General features: G+C 40.1%; 2 protein-coding genes and 1 long non-coding RNA gene across 9 annotated transcripts in view; 1 reads left to right on the plus strand and 2 right to left on the minus strand.

Moving 5' to 3' along the window:
• The window catches only part of LOC126367310 (elongator complex protein 2), a 327370-nt gene that overhangs the window by 5171 nt on the left and 301130 nt on the right, over positions 1-21069 (minus strand). For 4 of the 7 annotated variants that reach the window (XM_050010774.1, XM_050010772.1, XM_050010773.1 and 1 more), the window contains 8 exons: positions 11854-12145; positions 11317-11526; positions 10746-10967; positions 10027-10283; positions 9383-9530; positions 8261-8455; positions 6904-7023; positions 5539-5704 (listed from right to left, as the gene is read on the minus strand). In XM_050010774.1, coding sequence (XP_049866731.1) covers positions 5539-5704; positions 6904-7023; positions 8261-8455; positions 9383-9530; positions 10027-10283; positions 10746-10967; positions 11317-11526; positions 11854-11971 — 1436 coding nt within the window. In that variant the 5' untranslated portion in view covers positions 11972-12145. The other 3 variants (XM_050010771.1, XM_050010775.1, XM_050010778.1) reach the window with 3 other exon arrangements.
• On the plus strand, positions 12873-15326 carry LOC126367407 (uncharacterized). The gene is made up of 3 exons (XR_007566476.1): positions 12873-13941; positions 14035-14165; positions 15142-15326. It is a non-coding gene; the product is annotated as an uncharacterized LOC126367407 (long non-coding RNA).
• On the minus strand, positions 17367-20767 carry LOC126367337 (uncharacterized). The gene is made up of 2 exons (XM_050010824.1): positions 20357-20767; positions 17367-18681 (listed from the first exon to the last, which is right to left on the minus strand). Exons 1-2 carry the CDS (start codon positions 20541-20543, stop codon positions 17408-17410), a joined length of 1461 nt encoding a protein of 486 aa, XP_049866781.1. The 5' UTR covers positions 20544-20767; the 3' UTR covers positions 17367-17407.

Genomic DNA, 21069 nt, shown 5'->3' on the forward strand with positions numbered 1-21069 from the left:
AGTTTGCAGTCCAGGGTGCATAAAGCGCTGATGATAATCATCAACTATTAATTTCGTGAGCCTATGATCACGAGGCAATAATAGCTGATGTTTAACGTCATAAGTCAGCCTTCCTTTAGATAGGCGACCGCCCACCCTCAAAAGCCCATGTTCATCCAAAAACGGAGATAACTTTCTCATGGGTTTAGGTAAGGGACGAGAAGAACTATCTTTCGACAACAGACGAATTTCTGTAGCAAAGGCACACTCTTGGACATGCTTCACGAGGAAGCGAAATGAATTATTTATTTCCTCAGGCGACAATTGTGATTTTAAATCCTTCGAAGAAGAGTTTTTCAAGTTATTTTTGAACCGAAAACAATAAGCTAGGATGTTTAAAATCCGCTTAAAAGATGAATATCGATTGAGAATTTCATCTACGAACGATATGTTAGAAGCTGTAAAGAGGCTATAAATCTTCTGTTCATCAAATGCAAGGTGGTCAAACTGTATCTCAGACCGTGGCCAAAACTCTTGAGGTTGAGAAAGCCAATTAGGCCCCGCCCACCATGTTACGTTCTGGATGAGGTCAGCAGGATGTAAACCGCGAGAACCGCAATCCGCTGGATTTTCAGAACCAGGCACGTGGTACCAGGTGTGAGGGGACACTTTCTCCTGAATATCCGAGACTCTATTGGCCACGAAGGTTTTCCACTTCGATGGACAAGAGCGGATCCATGTCAGAGCGACACTTGAATCTGACCAACAGTAGATGTCGTCAAAATTATAAAAACCATCTAAAGCTTTTTTGAACGAAGCGATTAAGTTCGATAATAAAACAGCAGCTAGCAGCTCCAAACGAGGAACGGAACACCTACGAAGAGGGGCCACTTTCGATTTCGCACAGCAAAGTCGCACAACGATAGTGCTGTCATTTTTAACGACACGACAATAAATGACGGCACAATAACCCTTTTCTGAGGCGTCACAGAAACCGTGAAGCTGCAACGACGTAAAAGATTCGACCATTCGACGAGGAATGGAAAGCGAGCTCAAGGATGATAGCTGCGACTTAAACCTACGCCACTCCTGCGCGATAGTAACAGGAACTTCGCTATCCCAATCGGTTCCAGACAACCACAACAGTTGTATTAGATATTTCGCAAAAAATACGACCGGCGATAATAAACCCAAAGGGTCGAAAATCTTTGCGATATCCGAGAGGATAGATCGCTTAGTACAGCGTGAATCATCCATTGAAGTACGAAAAGTAAATTTGTCCTCTTGTGGGAGCCAAGAGAGACCCAGAATTTTAAGCGATAAATCACTTATATCTTCGAAACTCCGGAGGCGGTCGGAATATAAGTCAGAGTCCGGACAAGAGTTCAAAAATTCAGGGCTATTGGAGGCCCATTTCCGCAAATGGAGACAAGACGACGACAAGATGTCCAGCAACTCCTTGCGCATTAGTAGAGCACTCTCAATAGAGTCTGCGCCTGACACAATGTCATCTACGTAAGTATCTCTCGCCAAGACAGCAGCACCTTGAGGAGCACGAGATGAGAATTCCTCAGCTACCTTAGCGATGCACCAAAGCGCCTGGTACGGAGCGCAGGATACCCCATAAGTTACGGTAAGGAGGCGAAAATCCTTCACAGGGTCCTCTGGAGACGCTCGCCAAAGAATGCGCTGATAGTCGCAGTCTCGCAACTCGACCAAGAATTGGCAATACATCTGCTTGATGTCCCCGGTGAAGACTACAGCATGCCAACGAAACCTAACCAGAAGATCGAAAATGTTCTTCTGTAACTTAGGGCCAGGGAGCAACGAATCGTTCAAGGACACGCCAGCGGCATCCTTAGCACTTGCGTCAAAGACCGTACGCAAGGGTGTGGTAACCGAGTCAGGGCGTAGAACTCCGTGATGAGGGATATAATAGAAGTGGCCTTCAGACGACAGAGGCGGCTCAACTTCTTCCATATGACCACACTTGAGGTAATCGTCCATGAAGTTAATATAAGCAGTACGAAAGAGAGGGTTTATTTTAAACTTCCTCTCTAAATTCAGAAGTCGCTTAAGTGCGACCTCACGAGAATTTAAAAACTTTGGCTTCTCCTGAGGGTCGACAAAGGTCAACGGGACAATCATCCTACCTTCAGGGTTACGACAATAAGAAGCCTCCATATAGGTTTCACACGACAATTCAGCTTTCGAAAAAACGACAGGCTTAGGAGGATCTAAATTCTCCAACTCCCAGAACTTCTTTAAACTGTTGTCCAAAGACAAACTCGACACTAAAAGACAGTCCTTAGTCACAACACAGGAACCTTTACGAAAACGAGAACGACAAGTGTCAACATCAATTGCACATTCACCCATTACTATCCAGCCGAAAACAGTGCGGATAGCAACAGGCTGACCTGACTCGCCCTTGACAAGACCAGGTTGAAGTGCCGAAGCGAGAATATTGGCGTTGACCAACATGTCAATAGGCCCAGGCTGGTGGAAGAATGGATCAGCAAGATCTAATCCCTTAATATGTTTCCAAGAGGAAATATCAATTTGTCCCGACGGCATGTCAGTACAAATTTGCGACAAAACGAGAGCATTAAACGAAAAGTTACATGAGGAGCCACCATTAGATGGTACTATCTCACATTCGACAGTGCCAAGAGTATCGGCCGATACCGTACCAATACCATTCACAGAATGGGCATTGTCCTTTATGTCAAGTCCAAGCTTCCGAGCACAAGTCAAAGTAATAAAATTGCAGGCACTAGCACTGTCCAAAAGTATGCGAATAGGAGTCAATTTATTAAATTTATTTTTAATTAAGACCATAGCAGTCGAAAATAAAATTTGGGAATGACCTCCAGGAACAGTCAACGCTGTGGGAATATTCGACGAAGTCCCTTCGATACATTGTTGAGAAATGTCATCATCAGCAGACGTGTGGAAATGAAGTAGCGCGTGATGCCTATACTTACATTTGTCACAGTAAACTGATGACTTACAATGTTTGACTGTATGAGAGGGATGAAGACATACAATACAAAGTCGTTTATCCTTCACACAAGCAAATCTCTCACGAGGTGTCAATTTTAAAAATTTGGGACATTTGTCTATATTATGGCCAACCGTTAAACACAACGTACAGCTGATCACAGGTGGTACAATAAGCGATGACTTTGTTTTAGACACTGGCTTTGTAGTAACACTATTCAATTTACTGGAATTTTCCAAGGCTTGACTTCGCTTTTCTATAAATTTGCACAAGTCAGCATATTCCGGAATATCAACATCAGACTCTAATTGTAACTCGAAAGCCTCTCTAGTAGCTGCATCAAGCTTGGACCATAACAAATGGAACAGCATAAAATTCCTATCTGGTAACTGGTATTTATCTAAAATTTCAATATTTTCTTTAAAAGTACGAAAAACTCTATTTAATTCTGTACTACTTTTAGACTTCACAGATTCACAGTGTAATAATTTTTCATAGAATATTGACGCTAACACTCTTTTACGTTCATAATGATTTTTCAAAACATTGTATGCATTTAAATAATTCTCATCTGAAATTGGATAATTCTTTATTAAATCCAATGCACATCCTCGAACATAGGTCAATAAATAATGTAGCTTTTCCACTGCTGGAATTTCCCTATTATGAATAAGTGAGTCATAAAGCTGTTTAAAAGAAATCCAATTTTCAATCCTTCCATCAAAAGGCGTTATGTTTATTTTAGGCAGCTTTACACTTAAGCACTGATTATCCGAAACTGAAACTGAAGGTTTTATATCAGCTTGCGACTTTTTCAACATACGATACTTTATTGACCTCACTTTTGTTTCAAACTGAGCCGAAAAATTTAACTCGCCTGGTCTATGTTCTTTCGAAACTGACGCCAATACTTCTATCTGCGCTCTGTGAAACTCATCCGTAATTTCTTTCACGTCCTGTAAAGTATATCCTACCAAGTCCGTGTTTTCCATACTTTCGATACGGGCAAATGCATAATCCCGAGCAATGCGGTTCCTGTCTCCAGTAACCGACATACTATCATCGTTACTCATTGTTAATTTAAGTTATTTTAACAAAAACAATACGAAAAACAATCGAAACCAACAAAAACAATGAATAACAATGTGATATGTATGAGGTTATTTTTAGACTCGATTGACAAGTAGTCAACTTGACGTACGGATGACAGTGACAGCAGACTGACAAGGTGCGTTCAGAAGCAAGTTCAAAAATTAAAAATAATATTTGAAACAAAACGGTCTTCAATCTTTTGAAGGTTAACACAAAATAAAATATGTGTCGTTTTAAAGTTACCTTCAAGTTTTTATAATTAATTTTCAACTTCAAAAATTTGATTATGGAATCCTTAGATCGCCTTACAAATGAAATATCCGGCTCGAAGGACCAAAAAATGAATATTAAAAGTGGACTGTATTGGGAAAATTGCGATATACTAAATTTGGGTAAAAAATTGATACGAAAGTGCAACTTATAAAAATACGACAATAGACGAGAAAATGCCTTTAAAAGAGAAAGACTCACCTAGATGACCTGCTGTGACATACGCAGGCTCGAGAACCAACAGCCAGGGAGGCTCCTGCAGTACCTTCAGCTCGCCGACTTACCTCAGATTACCGAGTTACCTATAACTGTGGCAAAAACACTCGAGCGATGGATTGTCTTCCCAGTCTAAAGGCACTGTTGCACTAGAAGTAACTTTCGGCAAATACGACAATGGTTCGAAAGGATTCAAAATTATTCGAGGGTCACACGTCTGACCTCTATAACGACACGAAAGCAAGAGGGTTAGAGAGACGTTCCAAAACTAAATTTTCAAAAAGTTATTTTTTTTTAAAGTTATGTTTGTGATGTTGCCAGGCGAAATATAGTACAATTCTGAACAGTATGTATGTTATGTATTATTTATTTGACCACCATACTGGGCCACGTGATGGGAAAAGGTCAGCGGGTAAACCAGTGGCCCGGTCATCCTTGCAATGGCGGGAAAATTGTGGACGAGGTTAGCGCAACCGGGAAGAGTGGTGCAAAATGGACTATACCCAACAGTGGGATGTTGCGGGCTGATTGATGATCTAATCTAATCTAGCCCACAAGACCCTACCACAATCCCCTTCCTGTTTCCATTTTTCGCAGTCATGTGCTTACTCCGGCCAGTCCCTACGGCAAGCGTCCAAGTCGTCGCGCCATCTCTTTCGAGGTCTACCACGACGCCTGTACCCGTCATGAGGCACCCAATGCGTGACGATCCGTGCCCACCGCTCAGGGTGCTTGCGACAAACATGTCCGGCCCAATCCAATTTGAGTGTGGTGGCTTTAGGTCATACATCAGTGATTCCCGTTTTTGAACGCAGTGTTGTATTTCGGACTCGATCAATTGGTTTGACACCTAACACACTACGCTAAATCGCTCTTTGGCAGACCTTGAGCCTGGACTTTTGACGTTTAGTCAATGACCAAGTCTGGGCACCGTAGGTTAGGATGGGCAGAATACACTTGATGATGATTATTCTCACCATATAAGCGGCGCGGCGTGTTCTTGCGCAGTGGCCTTGCAAGCGGAAGCAACCAGGGTGCCGTCGGGGCTCGCGTCTAGTGTGTACACCTCATAGCCGTGTCCGTACAGCTTCTGCACCTCCGGCCACAGAGTGTTCTGCATTAGGGTCTCTTCTGTTGGGGGCTCTGGGAGGAAAGAGGCAGGTTGTTTAAAACGAAAAGGTTGGCGCCAAGTCATAAGTCATTATTTCGAACGTAAATGACAATTCAATTCAGTTTCCTAGGCCAAAGATCCTGATAACTTTTCAATTTTTTTTCAACTTATTTATGAATTTTAATACAGAAAAATGTAATAATAAGTGTGACATTTTGTCACGTTTTTCTATGACGTCACAGTGTCCTTTTTCATACAAATTCCATAGTAATTTCGTGTTTTGACGTTTAGTAAAGAGTAACTGATTTGACTAGTTGAAAACTAGCCTATTGATGGCCTTATTCCGCAGGGTAACTTTACGCCCCGCATCAATTCGTATATGGCACCAACTCCCCTCCGAGTCTTAACTCTTAAGTCAGGTGAGTTAGGTTAGTTAGTCGAATTGGGACTGCCTGTAATGTCTATGTAATTTGTGTTAATAAATAAATAAATAATAATAAATAAATAAGCTCAATATAAAAAAAAGAAAACGTTTTTGTCACCTTTAGATCTGTCTTTATTTAGTAATCAGAATTTCATAAATTTCGTACTTTATTTTTGACCCAGGAAACTACCCAATTATATTGTAATCTTTCTAATGTATATTTTAAAATGTTTCGTGCATGTGTGTGCAATAAAGAATATTTGACTGTTTGAGTTACCGTTCTATACGCAGTATTATTCTTTATTTATTTATTTCGCGGAGATAAGGTTCATCATATCCATCTTAGGACTTCGTATCAACAGTGGCTGCAAGTTGTTTGATTACTTGTGGCTCTGTCAGCGGCGTAGCGTGGGTGTCGGCCGCCCGGGGCGGAAGACAATTTTGCCGCCCTTTTATTTAGATATTTCAATTTAATGTATACTATACATTACATACATTAATTCTAGAGAAGTTTTCGGCTAGAACTTTTAAAATATGCAAAAGTAAATGTATATTTTTCAATCTTTCTTAGAGATTTTCCTAATATTTTTTTCCGTAAGAACCTTGTCCAGATTATTAGTAAACTACAAAAAAAGTCAGCCAAATCGGTCAAGCCGTGACAACGGAAAACGGGTTTCATTTTTATATATATTATAGATTGTGAAATTTTGCCGCCCCCTAAAAAGTGCCGCTTGGGGCGGGCCGCCCCTGCCCCACTACGCTACGCCGCTGGGCCCTGCCCACCCCATTTATGTATGATCAACTTACTTGTCAAATGTACAGGCACGAAGTACCCGTCGTCATCCTCCAAGTCTGACTTGCTCTCGTCTCCGCTGAACACGGCTTTGTTGGACAAACCAAGTGACGGTACCGATGCTCCCTCGGGGCCTGCGGGCGAAGGGATAGGCGTAGATAGAGCGATATTACACTTTATTTTTGTAGCATCGAGGAGAATCGTTAAAAATATCGATGTTAGGCAATTTTGCTTTAACTTCGTTGAATATTGGTTATGCGGTTAAGGAATGGTGGCAAAGAGAGAGGTCGAATGATATTGTGAGATGTGCCGGAAAGCAGTGGATGAGACTTGCACAGGACTGGGAAGGATGGCGTGAAAGAAAGGCGGCCTATACCCAGCAATGGATGGATACAGGCTGAGTAGATACCGGTATTTGTATGTCATATGCTGTTTGCACGAATACTTGTTGTGGAAATATTGACCACAATTGCTTAAAGTGCACGGATCATTTTACTTTCGGACAATCGAGCGATCAGCCTGCAATGTCCAAACCGAACGAAGGATCACAAAGTGATTCTTGTGATATATCCCCACCGGATTCAAACCCGGGACCTCCGTATTGTGAGCTCAACGTTTTACCATTGAACCACGGAAATCGATGTACTCCTCGTAGCGCACCCAGCCTGTGTATTTTATTGAAAGATATCGCACTAGGCTACTACGTCATAGGTGCTCAACGAGGAATAAAATATAAAAATAAAATTCGTTCCTCGTAGCGCAGCAGGTGCTATTAAAATTTGCTAGGTGCGCTACGGGGAATAGGCTGGGTGCGCAACGGCTGGGTGCGCTACGAGGAATACATCCAGAAATCATTTTTAGGTCTAGTTAGGTCAGTATATCTGAATAATGCCACCGAAGCGGCGGAGAGGGAACGGGAAGACTCTGTCGACTCGCTCCCAATTCGCCGCAGGCAACCAGGAAGGCGGCGACGGGCGCACTTGGCCGCGATCGACCGAGCGCCGCCTTGATGGGGACCTGTGGACGGTGGTCGGGGAACCGCCGTTCACAATATAGGTCTCGTGCTGTAGGGCTCCCCAAGTGTTCCGGGCAGCCCTCGGTGGAGGGGGAGGCGCTTGAAGCGCTCCCATGGGCGCTGGGCCCTAAAGGGCATCCGCCGGCGGGGACGCGGTTGTGTGCAATTGCGTTCCCGTATCCCCGCCACACGGCGGCAAAGAGGAACACCGTTGGGTTTTAGTGGGTATACCGGGTGGCGAGTCCCACATAACCACGTCGTCCCCCCGGGCGGCGTGGTATGCGTAACGCATTTCCCAACGTCAAAAAAAAAAGTATATCTGAATAATCGACACAGAAACGTTGATAGAAACTTACCCCCATTCTCCCCCTCAACCAACACCTCGCCAGTGACATTCTTGAAGTTGTGCACAAAGTTGTGCGGTGCTCGGAACACGCGCAGCACCTTCTCTTCAGCGGCGGAGACAAACATTGTCGCGGAAACAAGCGCCAGCGACGCCATATCGTAGCCGTGCACCTGCGGCCGGGCTAGCTCGTGCCATTCTGTAAGGCCTGCGAAGAAGAGGGTACCTTTTTTACTTTTTTATTTAGAAAATACTCTGAATTCGTATGAGTTTGCATTCATGTTTGGATCATAGATACTGATATCACGGTGTTTCCAAGATTTGAGCTGTTAATTGTCAATAGATGCGCTCCCTATTACATGGGACCTAAACGTAGCTGGCGAGAACAGCCTCCATGGCCTAGTGGTTAGAACGTTAGGCTCACGATCTGGAGGTCCGGGTTCAATTCCCATTGTAGAAGTCACTTTGTGAGACTGTCCTTTGTTTGGTAAGGACTTTTCAGGCTTGAATCACCTGATTGTCCGAAAAAGTAAGATGATTCCGTGCTTCGGAGGACACGTTACACCTCCACTAACCCATATTGGAGCAGCGTGGTGGAGTATACCCCCTCCGGTTGATTGAGGAGATGCTTGTGCCCAGCAGTGGGAAGTATATAGGCTGTAATATTACAAACGTAGCTGGCGAAGAGTAGGTGTATATACTTGTGGTATCTGAGGGTAGGCCGCAATAGATATTGCTTAAAAGTGTCGATTTGTACCGCCAGTCTGTTACCGAAAAGTAAACCATTACGTTGCAATTTTGTGTTTTCTTTTTATGTGTTCTTAAACAGGACATATTTGCCGACGAGTACATATTCACGCGTTATTATACACGTGTTATATAAGTTTTAATACTATACACCTCTGCCTACCCCTTCGCGGTTTCAGGTGTGATGCTATATTGGAAGTTGTATTATACGCTGTGCGAACTTCGTTGGCGCGTTCTAACACGAAACACGGAATAAAATCCGAATAGAATCCGTGGTCTAGGCCATTTGAATTGCATGATAAGCGCCATCTGTGTTATGTGGGCAGAACTAGCTGGTCAACTAGTTGGGTCGGCCACATTCTTATTGCATTTCAGCAACTCCACATACCGTCAGCCCGCCTCCACGGCGCATGCACCCTAGTGGTCTGGTCAGCGGAGACGCTCATGATGTATCGACCCTCGGGCTCCCACCTCACATCCTCCACCGCGCTAAAGTGCCCACCGCATACTACTGACGGCTCCCATTGCTTTGTCTCCTGTTGGAATATAGTATCTTTTACAGAGTTCATACGCCGAAATGTTTTTTATTTTATTTACCTCATCCTATGGTTTCCTGCCGGGTCTGCAGGACAGCCGCACGCGGCGCTAATTATACCGAGCGCTTGGACCAATAAACGCTACGAATGCTATCTACGTATATGGACGTCAAACGGCTATGGGTCGAAGTGCTCAATATAATTAGCGACACGCACGGCGCGGTTGTCATACAGACCCGGCTGGAAGAAATTGCTTTGAGCGGTAAAGGCAGGCTATACTATACTCCTCTCTTTTTCTATATTTTTTTTCCTATTGGTGCAACGAAGTATGACTAGTTAGTACAGAATGTCGATGGTTTCCCATTAAAAGGATTCTTTCTCAGTGGAAAGAAATACGTAATGTGATTAGATACTTCAAAACAATATTTGTGTAAGCTATAAATAATTTTCATTAGAAAAAAACTAGACTGAAAAGCAAAACCAAACATTTTCTCACCTGATTTAACCTCCAAATATGGAATGATCCGTTATACCCGTGTCCAAGGAACGATTTCCCACTGGGTCCAAACCGGCTACCATAGAAACCCAGCCCGTTCCCCCCCACTTCCCCGACGCGCACGCGCTCCACCCACGCTCCCCCGCTGTCACCGCCCTCCCCTTCCCCGCGGGATGGAGCGTCGGGTTCCCATATTATGACGGTCTTATCCAGTGAAGATGATAGCAAGCGGTACACTGGCAGCCTTTTATTGGTGTCTGCAAAAAAAAAAACCGGGCTTGATTTAATTTGCTAGACTTGACGACTCCTATCAAAAGTGGCTCCAAGTTATATTCAGGACGATAAATGCAATATTGGAATTTGACATTTGCGCATATGAAAGTAAGTGCGCAATGCAAACAAATGTCAAATAGCAATATTGCTGTTCTAGATGAATTGCTTCGATGTGCCTGTGATTTTAAACCCCCCTGATTACTTGTGGATCAGGGATAAGTGACGTGATTTATAGTCTGTTAATTTAAAATTTCAAGGATATAGGTGAGCAACCAGACCAAGGTCATAACGAGAGGTTGGTTTAGGTTTTATACATGTATTATGTTTATGAATATCTAGATATGTATGACCATGTGTGAAGATTCTACCGAGAAAGTGTGTCATGATCATGGAAGCAGAAAATGCTGCCTCAATGGGAAGTAGGAGGGTTCACATACGCAATTTACCTTTATCATAAACATAAGGATGCCATTGAACTCCGTACACCCATCCTTCATGTCCCGCCAGCACCGCATCAAGTTTCACTGCCCACTGCTTCCCATAAGCAGAAAACACTTTCTCTTCCACCTTGATACCAGGACCTGACTCCTGATCCTTATGGACTTGAATCCTCCAGAGACGGATATACGTGTCTTGAGATGCTGATGCTAGCAGGATTGTTGTTTCATCTGTGGAAAGATGTGGAAAGAAAAAATAAATATTTCTTTTTATTCACTTATATTCCCAATTGGGCTAGTCTTTCTTCTTCACCGAGCTTTCTGTTAGACCAATGCGATAGGTGGAGTCGTATCGCCGTCCGTAATGGTCGAGCCAACTGACGACAAGTTAACACTGACTGCAATAATACTTCCCTGCTATACTGGAGTAAAGAAAATCCAGAAGACACATGCGGCTACTTAACATCTTACACATGGTGCAAATAGGTAGAAAAATTCAACTCTCAGTAGGGCAGCAGATGTTGCCAACTTTGTAAATAACATTTTATTTCAAATTATTTTTTTCTTGTTGTATACTTACCCACATCCAAAACATCCAATCCCCTCACCCAATCCTCATGCCCTGTCAAAGTGTGTACTCTGTGGTACTCATCACCAGTGAAAATGTGGATCTTATGGTCATCCAGGGCACAAAACAGTATGGGTTTGTTGACCATCGGTAGCAGGTGTGAATGCAGGGTCAGACAGAGTCCACTGTTCAGGTTTATTGTCTGCTTGAAGGTAGTTATGCCTGCAAATATGTTTTGTTAGCTACTGTTAAAGAGTTTTAATACTGAAATCCAAGCAGGCCTTATGCAGTTTATTTGTAACTAATGCTTTTTTTTTACTGTGATATCAATAATAATATGTATTTTAATAATGTTTAATAGATAATAGTTTAATTTAATACTAACATAGTTTAAGGGTCTTTTACTAACACATGTATGGAAGACTGTCTGAATTTATTTTTTTATTTTAATAAGTTAAGGATAACCTAAACAATATTCTTATTGAAGGTTTTCTTATTGGAAATAAAAAATAATATTATAAATACAAAACCAAACAATGAACATCTTACCATTAATTCTTTCCCAAACACGAACAGTAGAGTCAATAGACCCTGTGTAGACCACAATGTTATCTCCACTGGAATAAATGCCATGAACACATGTAATCCCATCTGTATGGCCAGTCATGGTGCCAGTTACCCGCCACTGACCATCCACCAGGGTCCATATTGCAGCAGTTTTGTCTGCTGAGCAGGAGACAAGCTCCGTGCAGGTACCATCAGGTTTTCGAAGCCATTTCACCGAGTTTACTTTTGAACTATGATGCGTGAGCACTGTTAAAGGATCTGCACCTTTAATATTCTGAAAATATTGTTTTATATTTAAAGAACCATAATGTTTTTAGTAACATTTGCAGAGAAAGTTAGTAACTATGTTCTGAAGAACTGTTTTGAATAAATATTTAGTAGAATATTCTTACTGTAAGGGATTATTGATTAAGGGAGAATGATTTTTTTTTCTCCGGGAAATGAGTTGGGAAATCACAGCTACATTATTTGATAATTGATCTGATTGTGAATATTATGAAATTATGATACTACATGTTATATGGAACATATGGAATACCAAGGCTTTAAAAACTGTGTACTTATGGTACAAAATTAATCAGCTCCATTGTAACATGGATGAGGAGAACTTTACTTATTATTCAGAAAAAAATTATAACTTTAAAGTATTTTAAAACAAAACTAACTGTATCGTAAACAACCACGGCGTTTGAAGCACCAAAACAAATAAGTCCATGTTCATTCCAGTCGATTATTTCAGGGATCCGGTTGCACGCCGCCGAAGTGTATACCTTTTTCACTGATACCTTCATGTTCACTACACTTTCATGTAAGAAAATTGTTTATTTAATTGAATAAAGAAAAACAAGACCTTATTTGAGGTTATGTCATATGTTTTTCCCTTGTTTTTTTTTTAGTTCATTCCGTTCATTCGGTCATGGCGAAACAAAACGCAATCACCTGAGTCCTCTGAGTCAGTTAATTCATTTCGCTTATTTTCATTTTAGTTTCTAAGGCATTGGTGCCGATTCCTGCAAACACCAACTTAAATCTAAATTTATCTTAGAAAACCTAATTTTAATTTAGTTTAGCAAAAAGTGCAATTCTGGCTTTATGGTCGTCTAAATTTAAAATATTTTATCAGGATGTTTGACACGCTTAAATTTAATAGAACGTCTACGAGGTCTATGGTCAACCAGCTGGTGTCGTTTTTTTCGTAAAGAATTGGTAAAGAAGAATGAATGGAAGTGAGTGAATGAAATCGTCATTTGAACAAAAAAATACATGTTTTTCTTATAATTTCGTACGAAGGAATACAAAATCATAATTTATGTGTGTTTTAGCAGCAAATACAATAAATAAATGCAATAAAACATTTTTCTATGAATTTTAAAACATACATCTGGCATTATTCTAAACCATAAAAAACACAGCGTCAAGATCATACTTAAAAAAAAAACGTGTTGAGATTAGGTATCGTTAGGTTTTCAAATCAAAAATACTTAATAAAACACAAAAATGACTAAATAAAAGGACGTCGATGAAGAGGAAGACCAAGGCGGAACTAGTAAAAGTGGAAGTTGTGTTGTATCAGAACGACGGAACTCGCTGTGAATGCATATTAAAAGTCCTCAACCAACAAGACTCCTATCTTCTTCTTCGTCGTTCCCTCACTGCTGAGGATCGCGACCACAGTTTATGGTTTTCCACTCGGTACGGCTATGTGCAGCGTGCACCGCCCTCTGTATGCTGCCGCCCACCGTCTTCTTCACGATGTCAGACCACCTCGTAGGCGCCCTTCCTCGCGCACGTTTGCCATCCATTTGCCCAACGATGATCTGCTTCTCCAGACTGTGCTTCGGAGACCGCATAATATGTCCGAAGAAGCTTAGGGCACGATTCCGGCATATTGAGGAGAAGCCGCGTCGTGATCTTGAGCTCTTTTAATATGGACTCATTCGTACACGTAAATAGCCTTAAATTACCAAGTAGAGAAAGTCCAGCATGAGGTGAGCACGAAGTTTTGAAGACAGGAGTGATTGTATTAGATTTCCTCCTGAGCAGTTGCACTACAAATTTAGTGATGAAGAGGTGAGTGATCGAAAAAATATGTCATAGAAGAACTTGTAGACATCATATTAATCTGAGTTACTTGTATTAATCAGATTTTTTACTAATTTTCAGGCAATACTTGACAGAAACCTTAAGTGGGATGACATAATTATAAAGAAAATCAATAAGAGGATGAACTATTTTAATGTTTATAAAACAATAGTATGGAAGAATTTTGATGCATCTTGGAGCAATGGCAACATGTAAGCATATTCCTAGTTAAAAATATATTTAAGTGAGTGTTGCTCGTTGTAAGTGGATTTCCTTTACGGCTGATTAGGCTCAGGCCTAGGACGGCCAGATATGAGGAACGGCTAATCCTGTTTTTTCTCTAATGTGGTTTGTAAGATCAATGACCAACCTCATCAACCTGCTGCTGTGACTATTCGGGTGTCCCGGACTAAAGGCCCTTGACGAAGCTTACTTATCTAATGAAATGACTATGTAGGTACTTAAGTAATTAGTAATGGAGTCAAGACTCTCTGTGAATTTGCCTCTTATGTATGAAACCGTTTTTCATGCCAGTCATAGTAACTAAACACATAACGGCCTCCGTGGTCCAGTAGTTGAATGTTGTGCTCACAATCCAGAGGTCCCGGGTTCGAATCCCGGTAGAGAAAAATCACAAAAATCATCTTTGTATTCTTTGTTTTGCTAGGACATTACAGGCTGAACACCTGATTGTCCAAATGTAAGATGATCAGTGCTTCAGAAGGCATGTTAAGCTGTTGGTCTTGGTTACTACTTACTAGAGTAAGTATGTAGTTGTTACATGAGTCATGTCAGGGGCCCTTGGCGGCTCAATAATAACCCAGACACCAGGGTTACCAACCTCATCGGTTCGTAATCCATTTCATAACTCACATGATAGAAGAAGAATAGTAACTAAGGAAGGGATCTTCTTCAGTATTATAATGGCCTAGGTAACAGACTCCAATGCGGGTTGGTGGAGGTGTTTTTTTTTTTGGAGCAGCATGGTGGAGTATGCTCCATACCCCCTCTGGTTGATTGAGGGGAGGCCTGTGCCCAGCAGTGGGATGTATATAGGCTGTTTATGTATGTATGTAGGTAACGGACTGGTTATCTATCTTAAAAAACTGACTGCATGTTGTCTTGATTTATTAAAGTTTAGAGAGATGGAAGTGTATACAGCATTTATAATATTTGTTTTCTCTTCAGATTTGGGAGTTGTGAGTGACAACGAGCAGATTACATAACAATGGGAGGATAACAAGGGCCTTAACTGAAAAAACTGGGAATGTTCCCAAATAAACCTCACAGATGTAGAAGAAAGACAAAATAAATTTGTTTATTTTATTTCTGTTCCCTACTAAACTAGTAATAAAACATACTTGTTACAAATACTTTTTGATTGTATTTTATTTATAACATCAAAACTTGCACAGAAAAAAGAAATATTTATATTTGTGATGGGTTGCTTATCTGTCACCACTCTGGTCATTATGTCCATCACAAGAGGCTGCAGTTGGTCTTCTTGGTAGTGCACGGCTCAGTCCATCCTGGTATGGTGGTGTGACTATGTATGTATGTACAGCACCACAATGGTAGGTATGTATGTAAGTATTTTTTTATACTCCTGGGTTCTTCTTTCTTTATTCATCACCATCTAAAACAAGTATAATGCTTAGATAATTATTCTAATAAGAAACAAACATAAATAGCCTATTTATTATGTCCCACTGCTGGGCTTAGGCATCCCTTCAATCAACCGGAGGGGGTATGAAGCATACTATATTCTGCTCGACTGCAGATTAGTGACCGTGTTTGGGCTAAATAGCCCGGGAATTACTGCTTGACGTGCCTTCTGAAGCACAGAATCATCTAACTTCTTCAGACAATTGGATGAATCAAGCCTGCAGTTTCCTATACATACAAAGGACCTTGACAGCCTCTAAGTGATTTTGACGATGTCCCCATTGGGTATCAGACCCGGATCTCCAGATTGTGAGCTATGGTTAGAGAACCATTAGACCAAAGAGGCTGTTATATATATAACTCATAGGTAGACAGATTTGCATTCATATTTAATGTACTTACATACCTGAGAGAACATTAGGGATCCATGTCACAGAAGTATTTTTTGTTATTGGTGGCTCATAATTACAATTCAGGATGCAGTGGCTATTAGGACTACTTGCAAATGTCAAAATCAAAGATTTATCACCTGAAATAAAAAAGGATTAATTAGAATACATACATACATCAATTCATGCTTACATTTCCTAACGGGTTGGACAGAAACAAATATAATGATCAGAAGGATGTAAACAAAAAATGTGGGTTCCGTCACATTCCCAGTACATTTAGCATGCCATGATATTCGTGGAAACTGAGATAAAGCAGTAAAGAGCTTGTAAAAGAAGTTTTTTAGCCCACCTTTTGTTACTGCTAACTGGTGATTTTGTTTGGTTCACATCATAAAGTATTTTGAAATAATCTAAAGGAATAAACCAACAAGTAAGGTATCTACCCAGAGCGGGATCAAGTGTGTTAGTAATTTGACTTGGGCAATAAACTGTTTGGTTGCTGCCATGTTATTTATACCTGATAACATTTACCTTGCTGTGGAGGCCTTCCTTCAGTGTACTTCTGTAGTTCCATTCCATAGATAGGTACATTACTTTTGTAGTAATTTTAAGTCCTTCATGTCAAAAGGATAAGAAGAAGCAGGCAGTGCAGCCTGCACTGCGCGCCTGGTAGGAGTCATTACAGTTTTGACACACACAGAGCTAGGTATGTGTTGATGTTACACGTTAATCGTTAATATCACTGGCACTGCATTGTTTCAAGCATCCACCACACGGTCCAGTTGAAAGTAGTGTTTAAGATTGACACAATTAGATTGTCCTCTTAGATAAATGTTTGGATTAACTTTGAAGATGATACTCATGTCAGAGACATCATCATACCAGCTAAGAGTCTTTTGTTTCGAAGGGGCCTCCTCGCCGTCTTCTTTCTTTTACTAAAACGACGTAAAACAAATATTTCTCGTTGATCCTTCTATTCGTATATTTAGAAGATTCTTTATCGCTATTTAAGCTATTTTGAGAGCGGCAAGGTCTTCCGAATGATCTGCAGGTGAAATCAGTGGCCGGAATTCACAAAAAGCGCCCAAAAAGTGCCGAAAAACTGATTCATGTATAAGCCGCGCCAATAAAGAAACGAATCGAAAATGGCGTCTAGTACTTGCAAAGACAGATGGTAGGGTCAGCAATACTAGGGTTTAGTTCCCGGGAAATTTCGAAAAAATAGATATTTTTCAATTTTATTAAAAATATTTTTTAAGCAAGATTAATATTCCGGGATCGAAAACCCATTAGTTTCAAGCTTGTTAAGAGATACATAAGTATGTAGAATACATAGGTGTAAATATAAAACAATGCTTTGAGCGAAACATTATTATTTATTTATCAAAATAGACAAATTAATTTTGAGACGTTGATGGCCTTTCACCGGTTTTAGTAGACGTTGATGTCCCTTCACCGGGGTCATCGTAATCAATCTCTTCAATCCCAGACATCTCACTGTCCCTTTCTTCCGCCGAAGTATCAGTTTCACTTGATGAATCGTCGCTGCTATCCATACCCACTCGTATAATGAAATCATCTATTTCCGTTTCATTCGTAACGTCACGTGTCCAGTACGTTTCTTCTACTCTTTTAATATGGTTGATTTGTTTTTTCCAGTCTTCAGCTGTTATTGATGAGATGGCATCTTTTGTTAGTTGTTCAATTTTGTTTTCATGCTGTTCCACATTTTTGTCAGCAACCCTTTGTTTTAACAAATTCCAGATATGCTCAATCGGGTTCAAATCACAGTTATATGGGGGCAATCTTAGGACTTCGTGTCCGTGTGATTTTAATAATTCATCCACTACATACTTTTTCTCTGGCATTTGTTTCTTTAACTCTGTTAGGAGCTCTGCTTTTGTCCATTCCTCTCTGTAGGTTATATTATGTTCCTTCATAAATTTTTTTACATCATCTTTTCGAGTAGCCGTTGTTGGTGCTTTGTCCAATTGCATCGAATGATACGAAGCATTGTCTAGTACTAGAATACATGATGGAGGCAGATTTGGAATTAATTTTTCATTCAAATATTTTAGAAAATTTTGGCCATCCATTTCGTCGTGGTAGTCACCTGTTTTACATTTCGCTTTAAAAACCAGGCCAGCACCACTCACGAAACCATTTTCACTTCCTGCGTGAACTATTACCCACCTTTGGCCAGGGCTGTCATTTTTTCGAACACCCTTATCCCTCGAACTTTGCCAGCATTTGCTTACTGTATAGTGGGCGTGAATCCATGTTTCATCCATATATATCACAGGTTTTTTATCGGGTCCTAATGCATCATTTTCTCTAATGCGTCGCAAATAGCGGGCTCGCCAAGCTTTAATATTGTCTTTTTCTATAAGAATCGATCTGTTTTGACGGCATTTTTTGAACCGATAGCCAAGTTTATTTTTTAAAATCCGCCTCAAAGTTGTTTTAGATCCTTTGAAATTTAAGTCTTTTTTTGCGGATGCCAATATTTTATTTAACGTGGGTACTTCTTTACGCACATCGTAAATAGAATTAACAATATTTCCGATGGCACAGATATCAAAATTGTCAATGGGGACTCTAGTATTATGTAGACCACGTCTCCCTTTGCTGGGTGTCCGAATTCTTGTCTTCTTCTCCTCAGCAAGTTGACCTTAAAAAACAAAAATAATTCTCAGCATTAATAAAAACATTGAACATTGCAGTTATCATCGGATATTAGCCGTAACATATCGAGAATATCTAAGAAGTACCTATTTATAAGCATATTTTATTCCTTATTTTTATAAAAGAAATAATTTGTATTATACATATAAATCTTATTATAAGATTAAAACTTAATTTTCGTTTCCAAAAGAAAGATTTAGTTCAAAAATGGAATGAAAATATTGTGTATATCAGGATCGCGGGTGTATTTCTCAGATCAGCCTAAATATATTGCAGTTATTTGGTACCTTCTGTGTACTTTTACGTACCTCTCCTGAAAATCTGTGTACCTACGTCCATACAATGATATTTTGAATATTAGGTACACCCGCCATCGTGATGTCAGAACCGCGGGTGTACTGTTAACCAATATATGTACCTTAGTACACTGTTTAACTACATTTGGTACCTTTTGTGTACCTCAAGAAACAAGTATTAAACCAATAAACTACGGTATACTTTCTGAGAAATTTCAAAAAAACATTTTTTTTCTCTTTTACGTCGTTACTATTTTACTTAAAAAAAACAGTAATCGAACCCAGAACCTTCACATTAAACATAATAATATACTACTATGCCCATCCCGGGATTCGAACCCAGAACCTCCACATTAAACATCTACTATTATGTCCTTACCGGGAATCGAACCCAGAGCCTCAACATTGTATGTGTACTATTTTTTGGCTACACCAGGATTCGAACCCAGAATCACCGCATTAAACATGTAGGCACAAATGTGGCTTACTGGGAATCGAATCAGAAAAAAAATTGAGGTAGGTACTTTTGTATTGATTGCACAATCACAGTGCAAAAAAAAAAGTTTTTTTGGAATTTCTCAGAAAGTATACCGTATTTTATTGGTTTAATACTTGTTTCTTGAGGTACACAAAAGGTACCAAATGTAGTTAAACAGTGTACTAAGGTACATATATTGGTTAACAGTACACCCGCGGTTCTGACATCACGATGGCGGGTGTACCTAATATTCAAAATATCATTGTATGGACGTAGGTACACAGATTTTCAGGAGAGGTACGTAAAAGTACACAGAAGGTACCAAATAACTGCAATATATTTAGGCTAATCTGAGAAATACACCCGCGATCCTGATATACACAAAATATTTCCCATTAGTTGTTTTTTACAGAAGATAGCCTATATGGGCTATGAGCTTTTGCATGCTAAAAGCTAGGCGAAAATAACTTAAAAAGAAAAACAAAGAACTAGCGATAAACTAGAACTCCGCGCCACAAAAGAAGTCCCGTGGATGAGGTCGTTGCACGTCAAAGGCGGCCATCTTGAGACACGAAAAAGAACTCTATTGCAAAGAAATAAGAAAAGTCAAATTTAGTTCCACAATATGCCGCGGGAATTCTTTCGTTTCAATCTAGGCAACATGGTCTTATTTTATGAATTAGGTATGATCTTAGCCTGCTCCACACTAACTGGACGAATTTAAAAAAAAAATAACATCAATCGTGTAATATTGAGGTTATTTTATTATTTCTCGTAAATTATAGATTTCTTCACAAAAACTATTTAATGTCTATACTTGTGTACAAAATCATGCCGCGGGTTACTAATGACATACCCTTGTTAAATACGAAAAATATATTACATACCTTCTTTTTTTATTTTCACAATAGTGCTAACAGATAAACCCGTGGCCATGGCGGCGCGAGCGTTTGCGTATTGAAACGGATGATACCGTTCCAAATTTTTTTCTTCTTGGAAGTATTTGATGACGTTATAAACAATATCACGTGCATCACTTCGAAGAACCTTGCCTCGTTTTCCAGAAGTCGTCATAATGACCACGTATCAACACGGCACTTAAAAGTTGGGTTAGGAATTTGGAAACAAACAGCGTCGTGAGCGTCGTAGCAGCGGAAGAGCAAAACCAGACTGATTCATTTTTTTTTTGTATACGGTACGCCCGTGTGTGAGTAAAGACAGCAATAGCGTGCGAGTGAGAGAGAACGATGAGTGACGCCATTTTCGATTCGTTTCTTTAATGGCGCGGCTTATACTTAATTTTAAGAAGTTTAATTTTATCCGGCAAGTTTAGAAAACCGTATAAAATTAATTTAGAATAGGTAAGAGTTTAACGTCAAATTAATGTTAGCTAGAATAGCTTTTTGTCGCCTAAACCTAAATTGAGTAATTTAGAAACGTCATTCCTAAATTTAAGATTAGGCGTCAACTAAAATGTGCCGCCAGAATACAAATCCAGTTTTTGACATTTAAACCGTAATCTTAGCTAACTTAAATTTAAGTGTGCCTGCCGGAATCGGCACCATTGCATATCTTTAAATATTATTATTTCTTCTTTATT

Source organism: Pectinophora gossypiella, chromosome 6 (assembly GCF_024362695.1).
Source record: "Pectinophora gossypiella chromosome 6, ilPecGoss1.1, whole genome shotgun sequence".
In the NCBI taxonomy this organism is placed as follows: domain Eukaryota; kingdom Metazoa; phylum Arthropoda; class Insecta; order Lepidoptera; family Gelechiidae; genus Pectinophora; species Pectinophora gossypiella.